The sequence below is a fragment of the Tachyglossus aculeatus genome, chromosome 22 (genome assembly GCF_015852505.1).
Source record: "Tachyglossus aculeatus isolate mTacAcu1 chromosome 22, mTacAcu1.pri, whole genome shotgun sequence".
Taxonomy (NCBI): domain Eukaryota; kingdom Metazoa; phylum Chordata; class Mammalia; order Monotremata; family Tachyglossidae; genus Tachyglossus; species Tachyglossus aculeatus.
Window position 1 is genome coordinate 35,162,767 of NC_052087.1, and position 19,505 is coordinate 35,182,271.

Sequence of the window (19,505 nt, forward strand, 5' to 3'; positions counted from 1 at the left end):
CGATGGGTCGGTCCCGGCTGGGGCTGTGGGCCCTGGTGGCCGCCCTGGCCACCCTGGAGGCCGGCAGAGGTGAGGACCCCCGGGCCTCGGGGGAGGCGGCCCTCTGCCCCCCCCCCCGCCCACCCCCGCCTCTCCCTTCTTCTTCCAGCCCGGACAGCCCACCTCCGACCCCCCAAATTCCGCGACCCCCACCCCCGGGCCCCGGACCTTCAACTCCCCCCCCGGCCCCGACCCTTGGGTCCATTGCCCCGAGACCCTCCCATCCTTCGGATCCATTGCCCCGGGACCCCCCCGTCCTCCCTGTCCATCGCCCAGAGAGCACCCCATCCCTCCGGTCCATTGCCCCCCATCCCTCTGGGCCATTCATTCATTCATTCAATCCTATTTATTGAGCGCTTACTGTGTGCAGAGCACTGGACTAAGCGCTTGGGAAGTACAAGTCTGGACCCCCCCCCCCCGGTCCCTCCGGTCCATTGCCCCTGGACACCCCCCCTCCCGTCCTCCCTGACCACTACCCAGAGAGCAGCCCGTCCCTCTGGCCCCTGGACCCCCTCATCCCTCTGGTCTATCGCCCTGCCCCCCCCCCCCCCCGCCCCTCCAGTCCATTGCCCTGAGACCCCCTAGTCCCTCCGGTCCATTGCCCTGAGAGCCCCCAGTCCCTCTGGTCCAGTGCCTCTGGACCCTGCCATCCTTCTGGTCCATTGACCCTGTACCCCACTGTCCCTCCGGTCCATCGCCCTGGGCCCCCCCGTCCCTCCAGCCCATTGCCCCAAGACCCCCCAGTCCCTCTAGTCCATTGCCCTGGGCCCTCCCATCCTTCCAGTCCATTGACCCTGGACCCCCCCGTCCCTCTGGTCCATCTCCCTAGGCCCCCCCATCCCTCCAGTCCATTGCCCCGAGACCCCCCAGTCCCTCTGGTCGAGGGCCTCTGGACATTCCCACCCTTCTGGTCCATTGACCCTGGACCCCCCCGTCCCTCCGGTCCATCACCCTGGACCCCCCATCCCTCCAGTCCATTGCTCCGAGACCCCCCAGTCCCTCTAGTCCATTTCCCTGGGCCCTCCCATCCTTCCGGTCCATTAACCCTGGACCATCCCCGTCCCTCTGGTCCATCGCCCCGGGACCCCCCCGTCCCTCTGGTCCATCACCCCGGGACCACCCCGTCCCTCTGGTCCATCACCCAGGGACCCCCCTCTCCATCCCGCCCCTGCCCAGCGCCCCCCGGGGAGAAGAGTGGCCCGGATTGAGTCGGGTTGTCTATCCCAAGAGCTTAGTGCAGCGTGCTGCGCACAGTAAGCGTGCAATAAATACCACTGGCTGACTGATTGATGGAGGGACGGGCAGGCCGAGGACTGGATGTCTGTGACCCCTCCCGGGCAACCCTTTGTCCATCCATCCATCCATCCTCCCAATTTGTCCGCCGGTCTCCTCCTGCCCTGGCTTACAAGCGCCCAGCCAGTGGGGTTTGGTGGGAACCCAGTCTACCTACACTAGTAGCCCCATGTGGATCAGGGCCTGACTGACTTAATTATCTTGTATCTAAGTGCTTACTACAGGGCTTGACACATAATAACCAATACCATTATTATTATTATTATTATTATTAATTATTATTATTATTATTATCATCCGGGGGAGAGGGTCAGTGGTCTCCCGGGGAAGCAGATGCCAGCCTAGGCCCCCTGTTTCCGAGCTTGCTCCTAGGCCTTGGCCTTAGAGAAGCAGCGTGGCTCAGTGGAAAGAGCAAGGGTTTGGGAGTCAGAAGTCATGAGTTCTAATCACCGCTCCACCACTTGTCAGCTGTATGACTTTGGGCAAATCACTTCATTTCTCTGGGCTGCAGTTCCCTCATCTGTCAAATGGGAATTAAGACTGAGAGCCCCACGTGGGACAACCTTGATTGCCTTGTATCCCCCCCCCCCCCCCAGCACTTAGAACAGTGCTTGGCACATAGTAATAATAATGTTGCTATTTGTTAAATGGTTACTGTGTGCCAAGCACTGTTCTAAGCACTGGGGAGGATACAAGGCGATCACGTCCCACATGGAGCTCACAGTCTTAATCCCCATTTTACAGATGAGGTAACTGAGAAGTCAAGTGACTTGCCCAAAGTCACCCAGCTGACAAGTGGCGGAGCTGGGATTTGAACCCACAACCTCTGACTCCCAAGCCCGGACTCTTTCCATTGAGCCACGCTACATACAGACACCAACATTATTATTGTTATTATTGGCTGGTTGGGCAGGGAGCCTCTGGAGGTCCTTGGACTCATTGGGGGTGGGGGGAGGTTGGAGGGGAGAAATGGCTGGGGGTATTGAATGGAGAGGATTGGGGGAGGGGGCTGGAAGGGCGTCACGTAATTAGCCGAGAGACGGAGCAGAGCGAGGAGGAAGGGCAGGAGTGTCCCCCGGGGAGGGAGACCACAGGCCTGGAAATTACCCACCTGTTACACGCAGGGCCGTGGAGACACATAAACATATACACGCTCTCTGTAGCTGCACACAAACACGCACTCTGGGACCCGGGGTATACCGGCATCTCTGTGCCACCTGCTCCCCTCCTTGGGGGCCGTGCCCTGGGGTGACCTGACCAGGTTTCTGGATCATCGTCATCATCATCATCATCAATCGTATTTATTGAGTGCTTACTATGTGCAGAGCACTGTACTAAGCGCTTGGGAAGTACAAATTGGCAACATATAGAGACAGTCCCTACCCAACAGTGGGCTCACAGTCTCGTGTTGGGAAAGGGCTTGGATTTCGGGGGGCTATCGCTGCTTCATCCCCGGGATCCGGCCCCTCCCAGCTTCCTCCAGGAGTCCTGGTTCCTGGCAAACCACCGGGGCCCGTCTGGGGACCCTGTTACTGGCCCCCGGGACAACCTGAACGGTGGTTGTTTCGGGCCGCGGAAGGGGACGGTGTAGAAGACCTCTCGATGCGCTGCTTGGGCACCTGTAGGAATCAGGCCGGGGGTGGAGCAGGTGGGAGGGCAGGACCTCAAGACTGCAGAAGCCCGCCAGGAAAGGGGCACTGGGTCCCTTCATTCATTCAATCGTATTTATTGAGCGCTTACTGTGTGCAGAGCACTGTACTAAGCGCTTGGGAAGTACAAGTTGTTAAGCGCTTACTATGCGCAGAGCACTGTTCTAAGCGCTGTGGGGGATGCAAGGTGATCAAGTTGTCCCACATGGGGCTCCCAGTCTTAATCCCCATTTTCCAGATGAGGTCCCTGAGGCCCAGAGAAGCGACGCGACTTGCCCAAAGTCCCACAGCTGACAAGTGGCGGAGCCGGAATTTGAACCCATGACCTCTGGCTCCAAAGCCCGGGCTCTTTCCACTGAGCCATGCTGCTCAATGAAAACGATTGAATGAATGAATAAATGCCATCATCATTATTATTATTATTGTTCATTCAATCGTACTTATAATAATAATAATAATAATAATAATGACGGCATTTGTTCATTCATTCAATCATATTTATTGAGCACTTACTGTGTGCAGAGCACTGTACTAAGCGCTTGGGAAGTACAAGTTGTTAAGTGCTTACTATGCACAAAGCACTGTTCTAAGCCCTGGGGGGATACAAGGTGATCAGGTTGTCCCGCGTGGGGCTCACAGTCATCGTTCCCATTTTACAGATGAGGTAACTGAGGCTCCGAGAAGTGAAGTGACTTGCCCAAAGTCACACAGCAGACATGTGGAAGCAGCGTGGCTCAGTGGAAAGAGCCCGGGCTTTGGACTCAGAGGTCGTGGGTTCAAATCCTGGCTCCGCCACTTGTCAGCTGTGTGTGACTTTGGGCCAGTCACTTCACTTCTCTGTGCCTCAGTTCCCTCATCTGTAAAATGGGGATGAAGACTGTGAGCCCCACGTGGGACAACCTGATTACCTTGTCTCTACCCCAGCGCTTAGAACAGTGCTTGGCACGTGGTAAGCGCTTAACAAATACCAACATTATTATTATGTGGCGGAGCCGCAATTCGAACCCACGACCTCTGACTCCAAAGCCCAGGCTCTCTCCACTGAGCCATGCTGCTTCTCCAGTATTTATTTGTCCCCAGTGCCTGGGGAAGGAGCCCAGACGGTGGGGAAGATGAGCAGGGTTGGGGGCTGCAAGAGGCCTGGGCCAGAGGAAGAAGAAAGCCAGCGAGCTGGAAGTCAGGGGGCAGCGGGGCAGTACCTGGGGACATGCCCCAACAGAGTTGGCACGAGCCTCTGGGGGAAGCTCAGCACTCAGGCCCACTGAAGTATTGTTTGGAATTCAGCAGAGCGGAAGAAGAAGGTGGAGAACGAGGAAGAAGGCCCACAAGAGGAGGCAGTGTAGGGTTGGGGCCTGGAAAGCCGGAAGGCAGGTCACAAGACAAACGCATTTATATCTCAAGAAGCAGCCTGGATTAGTGGATCATCATCAATAGTATTTATCGAGCGCTCACTATGTGCAGAGCACTGTACTAAGCGCTTGGGAAGTACAAATTGGCAACATCTAGAGACAGTCCCTACCCAACAGTGGGCTCACAGTCTAAAAGGGGGAGACGGAGAGTCTGGGCCTGCTGGGAGTCCAGCAGCTGCTTCTAATCCCGGCTCCGCCGCTTGTCTGCTGTGTGGCCTTAGGTGAGTCACTCCACTACTCTGTGCCTCAGTTCCCTCATCTGTAAAACGGGGATGAAGACTGTGAGCCCCCCGTGGGACAATCTGATCACCTTGTAACCTCCCCAGCGCTTAGAACAGTGCTTGGCGCATAGTAAGCGCTTAATAAATGCCATTATTATTATTATTGCCCCTTCTCCTCCAAGTGACCGGTGACACCGACCCCCCCGAGCCCATCTACCTGCCGGCTGCCCTGGAGCCCCTGGACGTCCCGGAATACTTTCGGTTGCAGCAGACGGGCCACTACCCGCCGGCCAACGCCTCTCTGGACTCCCGCACGGAGACCTTCCTTTTCCTCCGGTCGCGTCCGGCAGCCTGGCCCCTCGTTCGAGCCTCCTACCCGCCTTTCACCGCCCAGCAGGTAAGTCCCGGTCCTGAGGCTGGGAAGGGCTGGGGAGGGCAGGGAATGCACTGCTAACCAGTGGCGGAACCATAAATAGAATCCAGGACTCCAGCCCCCTCTCCCGGGGCCTCGGACAGCCCATTTTTCAGAGGGGAAAACTGAGTCCCAGGCTGGCCAGCCCCAGGAACAACAGTTCCAGGTTGGCTCTCCCTTAGCTCAGCAACCCTTCATGATTTCCCCTCAGTCAATCAATCAAATTTATTGAGCGCTTACTGTGTGCAGAGCACTGTACTAAGCCTTGGGGAGAGAACTTGTCCAAGCGCTTAATACAGTGTTCTGCACACAGTAAGCGCTCAATAAACCTCATCTGTAAAAATGGGGATTAAGACTGTGAGCCCCACGTGGGACAACTTGATCACATTGTGTCCCCCCAGCACTTAGAACAGTGCTTTGCACATAGTAAGCGCTTAACAAATGCCATCATCATTATTATTATTATTATTATTATGAGAGAACAATATAATAAGAAACAGACACATTCCCTCCCCACAGTGAGTTTACAGCCTGGGTGCGGGGAGACAGGCATGAATATAAATAAATAAATTACAGATATATACATTAAGTGCTTTGGGACACCCCTCACGTCATTCAGCTCCCTTTTTTTTCTCTGATGGCATTTATTAAGCGCTTACTATGTGCAAAGCACTGTTCTAAGCGCTGGGGAGGTTACAAAGTGATCAAGTGGTCCCACGTGGGGCTCACAGTCTTCATCCCCATTTTACAGGTGAGGTAACTGAGGCACAGAGAAGTTAAGTGACTTGCCCAAAGTCACACAGCTGACAATTGGCAGAGCTGGGTTTTGAACCCATGACCTCTGACTCCAAAGCCCATGCTCTTTCCATTGAGCCACTCTGCTTCTCATAATAATAATGATGGCATTTGTTAAGCGTTTACTATGTGCAGAGCACTGTTCTAAGCGCTGGGGGGGGGATACAAGGTGATCAAGTTGTCCCACGTGGGGCTCAAAGTCAAAGGGAACATTTTGTAGCTAATAATAGTAATAATGATGGTATTTGTTAAGCGCTTACTATGTGCCAAGCACTGTTCTAAGCACTGGGATAGATACAGGGTAATCTGGTTGTCCCACGTGGGGCTCCCAGACTTAATCCTCATTTTACAGATGAGGTAACTGAGGCACAGAGAAGTGAAGTGACTTGCCCCAAGTCACACAGCTGATAAGTGGCGGAGCCGGGATTAGAACCCACGACCTCTGACTCCCAAGTCCGGGCTCTTTCCACTAAACTACGCTGAGTCTCTGTAAAATGGGGAATCCAGCCCCTGTCCTCCTTTCCTCTTATCCTGGGAGCCCCATGTGGGTCATGGACTGCGTCCAACCTAATTATCTTATAATCGACCCCAGCGCTGTGCGTGTAATAAGCGCTTAACAATTAACACAATTACTATTAACACTGTCTGGGAAACCTTAGTGCACTGACACAGCTCTCTTTCAGGGGAAACCCCTGAAAGTTTCCCCATGGTGATCCCCAAGAACACGGGGTGGGTGTGTGTGGATGGGGAGAGACACTTCCAGGGGTCCAGGACTCACCCTCTGTTGCCGAATTGCAATAATAATAATAATAATGGCATTTGTTAAGCGCTTACTATGTGCAAAACACTGTTCTAAGCACTGGGGGAATACAAGGTGATCAGGTTGTCCCACGTGGGGCTTACAGCCTCAATCCCCATTTTACAGATAAGGGAACTGAGGCCCAGTGAAGTGACTTGCCCAAAGTCACACAGCTGACAGTTGGCAGAGCCGGGATTTGAACCCACGACCTCTGACTCCAAAGCCCAAGCTCTTTCCACTGAGCCACGCTGCTTCTCATGTACTTTCCAAGCGCTTAGTACGGTGCTCTGCACACAGTAAGCGCTCAATAAATACGATCGAATGAATGAAAGAATGAATTTCCCAGGTAGCGCCCATTTTGCAGATGGGCTGGGATGAAAGTAACTCCCACACCGAAGGGACCCCCCCCAATCCCCTCCCTCCTCTCCCTGATCCCACGAGGTCATTACTGGAGCAGCGTGGCTCAGTGGAAAGAGCACGGGCTCTGGAGTCAGAGGTCATGAGTTCAAATCCCGCTTCTGCCTCTTGTCAGCTGCGTGACTTTGGGCAAGGCACTTCACTTCTCTGGGCCTCAGTTACTTCATCTGTAAAATGGGGATTAAGAGTGTGAGCCTTCCGTGGGACAACCTGATTGCCTTGTAATTGCCCCAGCGCTTAGAACAGTGCTTTGCACATAGTAAGCACTTAATAAATGCCATCATTATTATTATTATTCTTACCGCCCTGAGGGAGAGGGCAGTTGTGGAGGAAGAACCAGACACAATTGGAGCAATCTCTCCCAGCCTGAGGGGGAGTGGAGGGAGAATTGTTGATGAGGACTCTTATCTTTCTTTAATCAATCAATCAATCAATCAATCAATCGTATTTATTGAGCGCTTACTATGTGCAGAGCACTGTACTAAGCGCTTGGGAAGTACAAATTGGCAACACATAGAGACAGTCCCTACCCAACAGTGGGCTCACAGTCTAAAAGGGGGAGACAGAGAACAGAACCAAACATACCAACAAAATAAAATAAATAGGATAGAAATGTACAAGTAAAATAAATAAATAAATAAATAAATAGAGTAATAAATATGTAATATGTAAATATGTAAATATGTAATATGTATATGTAAATAGAGTAATAAATAAATAAAAATAATCTTGATCTCTCCTTGGCAGCAGAGAGGGTGGGAAAGGAAAGCTTTGGGAAAAGTGCTCTGCCTTCAGAGGCCTTCCTTTCCAAGGTGGGAAAGTGGCCCTGGGAGTCCATTCCAGCCCCAGGGCAAGCAGAGCTCTGCCCAATCAATCAATCAATCAATCAATCAATCAATCGTATTTATTGAGCGCTTACTGTGTGCAGAGCACTGGACTAAGCGCTTGGGAAGTCCAAGTTGGCAACATCTAGAAACGGTCCCTTCCCAACAGCGGGCTCACAGTCTAGAAGGGGGAGACGGAGAACAAAACCAAACATATTAACAAAATAAAACAAATAGAATAGATATGTACAAGTAAAATAAATAAATAAATAGAGTAATAAATATGTACAAACATATACCTTCAGGGTCCCAAAACAGAGCCCCTGGGCCTGCTCGGAGCCTGACCAGAATACAGTCCATTAGGATGGCTTTAATTCTTAGCTTTAATTTTTAGCTTTAACCCCCTCTCCATCCCCCCCCCACCCCCGCCTTACTTCCCAAGCACATAGTACAGTGCTCTGTACACAGTAAGCACTCAATAAATACGATTGATTGATTGATTATTTGTACATATTTATTCTATTTATTTTACTTTGCCTGACCAGAATACATTAGGATGGCTTTAATTATTAGCTTTAATTTTTAGCTTTAACCCCCTCCCCATCACCCCCGCCTTACCTCTTTCTCCTCCCCACTGCACCTGTATATATGTATATATGTTTGTACATATTTATTACTCTATTTATTTTATTTGCACATATTTATTCTATTTATTTTACTTTGCCTGACCGGAATGCATTAGGATGGCTTTAATTCTTAGCTTTAATTTTTAGATTTAACCCCCTCTCCATCCCCCCACCTTACCTCCTTCTCCTCCCCACTGCACCTGTATATATGTATATATGTTTGTACATATTTATTACTCTATTTATTTTATTTGTACATATTTATTCTATTTATTTTACTTTGCCTGACCGGAATATATTAGGATGGCTTTAATTCTTAGCTTTAATTTTTAGATTTAACCCCCTCTCCATCCCCCCACCTTACCTCCTTCTCCTCCCCACTGCACCTGTATATATGTATATATGTTTGTACATATTTATTACTCTATTTATTTTATTTGTACATATTTATTCTATTTATTTTACTTTGCCTGACCGGAATATATTAGGATGGCTTTAATTCTTAGCTTTAATTTTTAGCTTTAACCCCCTCCCTATTCCCCCCGCCTTACCTCCTTCCCCTCCCCACAGCACCTGTATATATGTATATACGTTTGTACATATTTATTACTCTATTTATTTTATTTGTACATATTTATTCTATTTATTTTACTTTGCCTGACTGGAATACAATAGGATGGTTTTAATTCTTAGCTTGAATTTTTAGCTTTAACCCCCTCTAGACTGTAAGCCCATTGTTGGGTAGGGACCGTCTATATGTTGCCAACTTGTACTTCCCAAGCGCTTAGTACAGTGCTCTGCACACAGTAAGCGCTTAATAAATACGATTGAATAAATGAATGAATGATGGGTTGAAAGCTCCTAGCCTTGGGGTAGGGAATGTGTTTACCAACTCTGTTGCAATAATAATAATAATGATGGCATATGTTAAGCACTTACTATATGCAAAGCACTGTTCCAAGCACTGGGGAGGATACAAGGTGATCAGGTTGTCCCACGTGGGGCTCACAGTCTTCATCCCCATTTTCCAGATGAGGGAACTGAGGCACAGAGAAGTGAAGTGACTTGCCCAAGGTCAAACTACTGACAATTGGCGGAGCAGGGATCTGAACCCGTGACCTCTGACTCCCAAACCCAGGCTCTTTCCATTGATGATGATGATGATGGCATTTGTTAAGCGCTTACTATGTTCAAAGCACTGTCCCAAGCACTGGGGAGGATACAAGATGATCAGGTTGTCCCACGTGGGGCTCACAGTCTTCATCCCCATTTTCCAGATGAGGTAACTGAGGCCCAGAGAAGTGAAGTGACTTGCCCAAGGTCAAACAGCTGACAACTGGCGGAGCAGGGATCTGAACCCGTGACCTCCGACTGCCAAGCCTGGGCTCTTTCCATTGAGCCATGCTGCTTCTCTACTCTCCCAAGCGCTTAGTGTAGTGCTCGGTGCACAATATGCTCTTAATAAATCAATCAATCGTATTTATTGAGCGCTTACTGTGTGCAGAGCACTGTACTAAGCGCTTGGGAAGTACAAGTCAGCAACACATAGAGACAGTCCCTACCCAACAGTGGGTTGGTTGATGGATTAGTAGGTCAGACTGGCGGGCAGCCGCTCCCACCCCAGGTACCCAGGTAGGTGCGGGCAGGGCGATGCCAGCCTCTTCTGGAAGTGAGGGCGGCAATTGTATGGGGCCCCAGGGCCTTCTGGCCCAGGCTGGGGTGTCTGAGGGGCAGGGAACCCTTCTGAGGGCTCATGATTGATGTCATGTTACGCAAGCAATTTGTTTTTCATTTATTTGGTGGTATTTGTTCATTCATTCAATCGTATTTATTGAGCGCTTACTGTGTGCAGGGCGCTTGGAAAGTACAAGTTGGCGACATATAGCGATGGTCCCTAGTTTTTCATTCATTCATTAAATCGTATTTATTCATTCATTCAATCAATCGTAGATTGCAGATGGGCTGGGATCATCATCATCAATCGTATTTATTGAGCGCTTACTATGTGCAGAGCACTGTACTAAGTAACTCCCACATTCATTCATTCAGTCGTATTTATTGAGCACTTACTGTGTGCAGAGCGCTTGGAAAGTACAAGGTGGCGACATATAGAGATGGTCCCTAGTTATTCATTCATTCATTAAATCGTATTTATTCATTCATTCAATCAATCATAGATTGCAGATGGGCTGGGATCATCATCATCAATCGTATTTATTGAGCGCTTACTATGTGCAGAGCACTGTACTAACTCCCACATTCATTCATTCAGTCATATTTATTGAGCACTTACTGTTTGCAGAGCGCTTGGAAAGTACAAGGTGGCGACATATAGAGATGGTCCCTAGTTATTCATTCATTCATTAAATCGTATTTATTCATTCATTCATTCAATCAATCAATCAATCAATCATATTTATTAAGCACTTACTGTGTGCAGAGCGCTTGGAAAGTACATGTTGGAGACATATAGAGATGGTCCCTAGTTATTCATTCATTCATTAAATCGTATTTATTCATTCAATCAATCAATCAATCTTATTTATTAAGCACTTGCTGTGTGCAGAGCGCTTGGAAAGTACAAGTTGGTGACATATAGAGATGGTCCCTAGTTATTCATTCAGTAAATCGTATTTATTCATTCGTTCAGTCAATTATAGATTGCAGATGGGCTGGGATGAAAGTAACTCCCACATTCATTCATTCAATTGTATTTATTGAGTGCCTACTGTGTGCAGAGCGCTTGGAAAGTACAAGTTGGCGACATATAGAGATGGGCCCTAGTTATTCATTCATTCATTAAATCGTATTTATTCATTCATTCAATCAATCGTTGATTGCAGATGAGCTGGGAGAAAGTGACTCCCACATTCATTCATTCATTCATTCAATCGTATGTATTGAGCGCTTACTGTGTTCAGAGCACTGTACTAAGCGCTTAGGAAGTACAAGTTGGCAACATATAGAGACGGTCCCTACCCAACACCGGGCTCACAGTCTAGAAGGGGGAGAGAGCCGGCGTGGGCAGGAATGGTCTCTCTTTATTGCTGAATTACCAAGCGCTTAGTCCAGGGCTCTGCACACAATCAATCAATCAATCGTATTTATTGAGCACTTACTGTATGCAGAGCACTGTACTAAGCGCTCGGGAAGTACAAGTTGGCAACATCTAGAGACGGTCCCTACCCAACAATGGGCTCACAGTCTAGAAGGGGGGACAGACAATGAAACAAAACATGTGGACAGGTGTCAAGTTGTCAGAATAAATAGAATTAAAGCTAGGTGCACATCATTAACAAAATAAATAGAATCGTAAATATGGACAAGTAAAATAAATAGAGTAATAAATCTGTGCAAACATATATACAGGTGCTGTGGGGAGGGGAAGGAAGTAGGCTGGGGGGATGGAGAGGAGGAGAGGAAAAAGGGAGGCTCAGTCTGGGAAGGCCTCTTGGAGGAGGTGAGCTCTCAGTAGCCCTGTGTGCCAAGCACTGTACTAAACCTCAAAGTAAATGGAAGATAACCAGTGTGGACACAGTCCCCGCAGATGAGGAAACTGAGGCCCAAAGTCACACAGCAGACAAATGCCTGGCTCAGTGGAAAGAGCACAGGCTATGGAGTCAGAGGTCATGGGTTCAAATCCCAGCTCTGTCAATTGTCAGCCATGTGACTTTGGACAAGTCATTTCACTTCTCTGGGCCTCAGTTCCCTCATCTGTAAAATGGGGATTAAAACTGTGAGCCCCCCGTGGGACAACCTGATCACGTTGTAACCTCCCCAGCGCTTAGAACAGTTCTTTGCACATAGAAAGCGCTCAATAAATGCCATTATTATTATTATTATTATTATTAAATGGCAGTCGTGATTAGAACCCATGACCTTCCCCAGCCCGTGCTCTCTCCACTTCGGGTAGAGTGTTTGGGAGGAGGACAGTACACTAGCGTGAGTAGAAACCATTTCGGCCCTTGAAGAGTTTACAGTCTAGTGGAGGAGCTTACAATCTACCAGCCGTAGGGAATTCCGGTTAGAGGGGTCTCGCTTTTCTTTTTATTATTATTTTAATTGACATTTGGAGAGACAGAGGGAAGTTATACCGGGCGTTAAATATCCATTCCCCCACCCCTCTCCACGAGACTTCCATCTCATGCCCGGGGCCTGGCTCTCCATCCCCATCCCTGGTCCGCCCTTCTAAACAAGATCCCGGCTCCGCCACTTGTCAGCTGTGTGACCTTGGGCAAGTCACTTAGCTTCTCTGTGCCTCAGTAACCTCATCTGTAAAATGGGGATTAAGACTGTGACCCCCATGTGGGACAACCTGATCACCTTGTATCCTCCCCAGTGCTTAGAACAGTGTCTTGCACATAGTAAGCGCTTAACAAATACCACCATTATTATTATTATTATTAAGATGTTGGGAGGTGGACTCCCTGCCCGGGGCTGGGGTTGAAATCCTCCACCCCGGCTCCGGCCTCCCTCCCGGGCCTTCGGGTGCTTTCCGAAGCAGCATGGCTCAGTGGAAAGAGCCCGGGCTTTGGAGTCAGGGTTCATGGGTTCAAATCCCGGCTCCGCCAATTGTCAGCTGTGTGACTTTGGGCAAGTCACTTCACTTCCCTGGGCCTCGGTTCCCTCATCTGTAAAATGGGGATTAAGACTGTGACCCCCATGTGGGATGGGGACTGTGTCCAATCCGATTTACTTTTATCCACCCCAGGGCCTGGTACGTCGTAAGTGCTTAACAAATACCACAATTATAATTATTATTATTACAGTGTACAGACGTCTGCACCCAGTAATAATAATAATAATAATAATAATAATAATGGCATTTGTTAAGCGCTTACTATGTGCAAAGCACTGTTCTAAGCGCTGTGGAGGATACAAGGTGATTAAGTTGTCCCATGTGGGGCTCACAGTCAATCCCCATTTTACAGATGAGGTAACTGAGGCTCAGAGAAGTTAAGTGACTTGCCCAAGGTCACACAGCAGACATGTGGCAGAGCTGGGATTAGAACCCCTGACCAGTAAACACCCCGTTCATTCATTCATTCATTCAATTGTATTTATTGAGCGCTTACTGTGTGCAGAGCACTGTACCTCTGTGGGACAACCTGACCCCCTTGTAACCTCCCCAGCGCTTAGAACAGTGCTTTGCACATAGTAAGCACTTAATAAATGCCCTCATTATTATTATTATTATTATTTCCGTAGGGGCGGGGGTGAGGTGGGAGGGCCCAGCCCCGGCATCCTCCTGAGCCTCTCCGATCCCGCTTTCTCTCCTAGGAGGTTCCCGGCCGGACCCCGGAGTCCAACGGCTTCTCCGCCGCCTGGGATGTGCGGGCTGTGTCTGTGGAGGCCTCGGTCTCCCCAGCCGAGCCCCAGGCCCGCGTCCTCTTCCACCTCAAGGGACAGGACTGGCTGTCGGGTCACGATGGCCTGCCCTGCGCGCGGCTCCATGCCACCCACCCTGCCGGGAGCGTCCACGGGGCCTGCCGCTTTCGGGTAAGTGGATCATCCCCAGGAGGGAGCCTCCTTTGCACTGGGGCTCCTGGATCATTGATCCACCCTGGGACGGGGGAGGGAAGAGGGGAAAGATGAGAGGTGGGCTCGGGGGGTCATCCGTGTCGAGTCGCCCGGAAAAAGCCCCGCGGGACCAGGCTGGGGACGGGTGGAGTCACTGGATCAGCCCAAGGAGCCGCACAGCAGTCCGGCCCGATGGGGCACACCCTGCCAGGGGAGGCTGGGTGGCCGGCTCTCCTTGGGTAAACCGCCGCTAAAACGTTGGCTCTCCGAGGGAGGAGGAAGGTGAGCTGTCTGCTCCCCTCTTTGCCTCACCATAGACAACTGGCAGGTCTCGCTAACGGAATGTAAAAGGGTCGTTTGCTAGGCCTTAGGAAGTGTCGCTTCTGTTGTCCATTCTGGGTGTCCTACTAGTCCTCCTCTCCAGGGAGTCTCTGGAGGTTAAAGGGTGGGGGTGTCCTGGGGCCTGAGGTTGGGGTGGTGTTCCCCTTTCGGTGATGAGAAGTGGTTTCCAAGGGAGGGAATTGTGGGGCCTGGCTGGGGGGGGGAAGGGCATGCGGCAATGGGGGTAGGGGCAGGGGAGGGGTTCTCCCCCAGGCCGGGCTCCTCCCTCTGACCCGCCCATGCCCCTCTTCCACCACCCTGCCCAGCCCCCGCTGGGCGCTTGTGTGGTAGAGCTGGAAGTCCCCTGGCGCTGGTTCTCGGCCGGGCCCCCGCTGAGGGCCGAGCTGGCCTACTCCCTGGAGCCGGCGGCGACGGCGGCGGAGGGACTCCAGGAATGCGACCCCATGGGCCGAGGGGACCCCACGGAGCGGCTCCGGCCCGTCGGCTGGGTGGAAATCCAGCCGTCCGACCCCCCGCGCCAGCAAGAGGTGCCCCTGGACCCGACGGTGAGGCTGCGGGTGCCCGACACGGCCGTGAGGCCCGGCCAGGTCTTCGGAGCCACCCTGCTGCTGCGGCACAACTTCACGGCCAACATGCTGACCCTCCGGTGAGTCCCCGGGGGCCCGCGGCTCCCATCCCTCCCGGCGTCAGGCCGATTCCTGCCTCTGGGAAGCCACTTGGCCGCCCTCCGGCCTGCCGGCTGTGTTATGTTCCTCCTTAGTAATGCGCTGCTCTCCGCGGGCAGTCCTACATCGCTTTATATTTGCATGCCAGTCCCGCCACCCTCATTAGTGCCACCTCACAGAAAGAGCACGGGCCCGAGAGTCAGAGGACCTGGATTCTAACCCCAGCCCCACCACTTACCTGCTGTGTGACCTTAGGCAAGTCACTTCATTTCTCTCTGCCTCAAAATGGGGGCTCGTGGCTCAGCGGAAAGAGCACAGGCTTGGGAGTCAGAGGACCTGGATTCTAATCCCGCCTCTGCCACTTGTCAGCTGTGTGACTTTGGGCAAGTCACTTCACTTCTCTGGGCCCCAGTTACCTCATCTGTAAAACGGGGATGAAGACTGTGAGCCCCCTCGTGGGACAACCTGATCACCTTGTAACCTCCCCAGAGCTTAGAACGGTGCTTTGCACATAGTAAGCACTTAATAAATGCCATTATTATTATTATTATTATTATTAATACCCATTCTCCCTCCTTAGTAGTGATAGTAATAAAATAATTGTGGAATTTGTTTAGTGCTTACTATGTGCCAAGCACTGGGGTAGATAGTAATAAAGGTGGACCCAATCCGTGTCCCTCACGGGGCTCACAGTCCTGATACTCATTTTACAGATGAGGTAACTGAGGCACAGAGAAGTTGAGTGACTTGCCCAAAGTCACACAGGAGACATGCGGCAGAGCCGGGATTAGAACCCACGACCTCTGATTCCCAGGCCCGGGCTCTTTCCACTAGGCCATGCTGTTTCACCAGGCTACTGCTCCTCCTTCTTAGACCGTGAGCCCCATACAGGCCAGGGACTGTGTCCGACCTGATTATCTCATCTCTTCCCCAGCGCTTACTACAGCTCTGTGCCACGTAGTAAGCGCTGAACAGATATCCCAGTTATTGTTATTCCCCTCAGAGCATTCATTTATTCATTCAATCGCATTTATTGAGCACTTACTGTGTGCAGAGCACTGGACTAAGCGCTTGGGAAGTACAAGTCGGCAACATATAGAGAAGGTCCCTACCGAACAGTGGGCTCACAGTCTAGAAGCCCCCCCTTTTAGACTGTGAGCCCACTGTTGGGTAGGGACTGTCTCTATGTGTTGCTGATTTGTACTTCCCAAGTGCTTAGTACAGTGCTCTGCACATAGTAAGCGCTCAATAAATACGATTGATGATGATGATAGAAGCATGATGATTGAGACCTAAGGGTCTGGCACCAGGCTCTGTACCCCGGGGCCTCAAGGTTGGCTAACTTTTTGCTCTCCTGTCCCGGTCCTCGCCCCGGCTTTGGTTGTGTGGCTGGGCTGGGACCCCCGTAGGATCAAGGTGAAGAAGGGGCTGCATGTGACGGCTGCCCACCCCGCCCACCCTGCCCTCTGGACCGCCAGGCTAGACCGGTTCAAGGGCTCCAAACACCATACGGCCCTGGTCACCTGCCACCGCACAGAGCATGGGCACACGGCTACCAGGTAGGACGCTGGAAACCGTGAATTTTGCCCCCCTGCCCATCTGGCTCCTGCCCCTCCACTTCCCAAGGGGGTGTGTCAGAGAGCACTGTTTTCCCGGGCACGGACAAAGCCCGACCTCTCCTTCCCTCACCCTAGCAGCAGTGGGCATCTGTAGCGAGTACATATCGCTTGGCACGGTGGCTCTCGCCCTGCCCACACGTACCACCGATTTATTAGAAAAGAGCTGACGGGAGGAATGAATCGGCACGCCAGTGAGTGGGGGGATGGAGGGCTGACTCCCGGGGAGAGTTGGGGACCCAGACACGCGGTGGGGGGTGAGGGCCGGGGAAGACCACCTACCTCCTCTGTCCTGCCCCTTCCCTGCCCACAGCCCGCTTGGCTTCTCGGAGTTCCTGCGGGTGGATTTTGCCGTGGAGAACAGCACCGGGGGACTGGCTGTCACCCGCCCGGTCACCTGGCAGCTGGAGTACCCGGGCCAGGCCCCTGAGGCGGAGAAGGACAAGATGGTGTGGGAGATTCAGGTGTCCGACCGGGACATTCGGGCTCTCGTGCCCTTGGCCAAGGTATCAGCCCCGGGGCCACCCTCCTGGAGTCCAGAAGGGCCAGACCCTCAGTGTACCCCTGCTGGGTTGAGCGTTGATTGGGAGACGCACGTTTTGCTTCTAGACTGTGAGCCCGTTGTTGGGTAGGGACCGTCTCTAGATGTTGCAGACTTGTACTTCCCAAGCGCTTAGTCCAGTGCTGTGCACACAGGAAGCGTTCAATAAATACGATTGAATTAGAGTCCTCCGTGCCAGAGAGCAGGGGTTGGGGGTTGGCTCAGGGATGCTGCTTGGAGGGTGCCAGGGGAGGACCGATGAAGTTGTTTGGGTTTGGCAGAAAAAATGAGTGGCAGGGCGGGCAGGGGTAGGGCAGATGGGAGCCTGCTTGGCTCCCGGGGACCATAGCACCAGGCATGGTTGGGTTGGGGAGAACGAAAGGTGGGGACCTCCCGATCCCTCCATTTGTCAGCTGGGCTCACGGTGGGTTGGGGGGGTGGGTGGGGTGGGGGGGGGGGCGGAACCTGAGCCCCTCTCTCCCTCGAGCAGGAGGAAGAACTGGTCAACACGTCCCCCCTGACGGGGGTCCCCCGGCATGTGCCCGTGCGTCTGGTCACCGTGGACAGGGGAGGGGCCGTGACCGAGGTCACGGAGCAGATCGGCTGTGAGTCAGCCAACACGCAAGTCCTGCAGGTGAGTCGGTCTCCCCTACCCTCCGTGCCTGGGCCCGGGAAGGTGGCTGACCGGCAGGAGGGGAAGAGGGTGAAGGGGATTGGGCTGAATCTCGCAGCAGACTGCCAGGGGGTGGGCAGAGTGGGTGACTTTTGGGACTCCCGGCCTGGGGGCCGAGCGCGTGTCAGGGTCCCCATCCTGTCCCGCCCTCCGCCCCGCCAGGTTTCTGAGCTGTGTGACGCGGTGTCGGTGGGAGGCAAGGAGAGCCGGGGCGCCCGCGGGGTGCGGGTGGACTTCTGGTGGCGCCGGCTGCGGGCCTCCCTGCGCCTGACGGTATGGGCCCCGCTGCTGCCCCTGCGCATCGAGCTGACCGACACCACCCTGGAGCAGGTGCGCGGCTGGAGAGTGCCCGCCCCGGCCGACGGGTGAGTCTCCCCGGGAGAGGTGGAGCCCGGGGGTGGCCGGGCGGGGCAGAGAGGGAGTCGGAGCAGGAGGCACAGTTCAGTCTGGCCTAGAGCCGGGAGGAGAAGACCCCAAAGGGACCAGTGGGACCATGAGGAAAATTGAGAGAAGCCCCTGGAGTCTGCCCTGAGTTCTGCTTCCCGGTCCCCGTCTCTCGCGGTCGCTGGCCGGCTCAGCCCAAGGGAAGCTGGTCCTGACAAGATGAGGGTGGCCCTCACCCAAACATCCTTGGCGGTTCACTTCCAGGTGACCGCTGATTCCCAGGTCTTCCCCAGAGGGGATCCCAGCCCCGGCCTACTCGTGTTCTCTTCCCCCCACCGCCTTGGCCTGTGGATCAGGGCCAGCCCAGCCCTCTCTCTCAGGGGCTGCAGTGATGCCCCCCTCCTCAAGCCTGGGCCATGGGCAGGAGCTAGAAACACAACCAGTCGCACTACGTTCTCAATCTCCAGCGGTCGGGATCCAGACCGACCTGGCCGGGGGATAGGGGAAGGGGTGGACGACAGCAGCGCAGGGAGTCCGATGGGAGGGGGCTGGAGGCGGCGGGGGTTGGCACCGGGGCAGGCGGTCCCAAAGCCCCAGCTCCTCCTTTCCCCGCCGGGCAGTGAGGCCGCGGGGCCGGAGGAGGCCGGAGAGGAGCCAGGGGAGCGGCGGGCCCGGGGCTGCCGGCTCCAGTACCAGCGCGCAGGTGTCCGTTTCCTGGCCTCCTTCGTGGCTCACCCGCTGGACGGCAGCCACCACCTCACCTACCTCCTGGGCCCTGACTGGCTCCTCGACGTCTCCCACCTGGTGGGGCCCCACGCCCGCGTGCTGGACCCCCGAGTGGCCACGCTGGAGGCGGGCAGCATCCTGGTGGGGCGGGAGCCTGGGGTGACGTCCGTGGAGGTGAGTTCCAGGTGGGTGGGCAGGGAAGGGGATGAGCGGGGAAGCTGGGGGGAGTGGAGGCTGGATTCCTGAGGAGGGAAGGCCAGGGAGGGTTGCAGTGGGGGTGGTCTCGTCCCTGGCATCCGTTTCCTCTCTGGCCCAGGTGCGCTCCCCTCTGTCGGACTCCATCCTGGGGGAGCAGGCCCTGGCGGTGACCGACGACAAGGTCTCCGTCTCGGAGCTGCGAGCTCAGCTGGTGACGGGCGTCTCGCTGGTACTCATCCAGGGCTCGGCTCACCCTTGGGTGGTCACAGCCTCGTGCCGGGCACACAGGACCCTGCGTTCCCCCAAGCAGGTGAGGGGCCGGGGCCGGGGAAGCGGGGGGAAGGGGAAGCCACACC

General features: G+C 53.4%; 1 protein-coding gene across 1 annotated transcript in view; it reads left to right on the top strand.

Moving 5' to 3' along the window:
• Nucleotides 1–19,505, top strand: part of TMEM132A (transmembrane protein 132A) — a 20,972-nt gene continuing 1,467 nt past the window's right edge. Inside the window, exons 1-10 of the mRNA XM_038764750.1 lie at nt 1–69; nt 4,794–5,008; nt 13,765–13,983; nt 14,652–14,992; nt 16,421–16,570; nt 16,941–17,133; nt 17,659–17,802; nt 18,004–18,206; nt 18,846–19,125; nt 19,268–19,459. Coding sequence (XP_038620678.1) covers nt 3–69; nt 4,794–5,008; nt 13,765–13,983; nt 14,652–14,992; nt 16,421–16,570; nt 16,941–17,133; nt 17,659–17,802; nt 18,004–18,206; nt 18,846–19,125; nt 19,268–19,459 — 2,004 coding nt within the window. The 5' untranslated portion in view covers nt 1–2. The remainder of the gene's footprint in view (nt 70–4,793; nt 5,009–13,764; nt 13,984–14,651; nt 14,993–16,420; nt 16,571–16,940; nt 17,134–17,658; nt 17,803–18,003; nt 18,207–18,845; nt 19,126–19,267; nt 19,460–19,505) is intronic.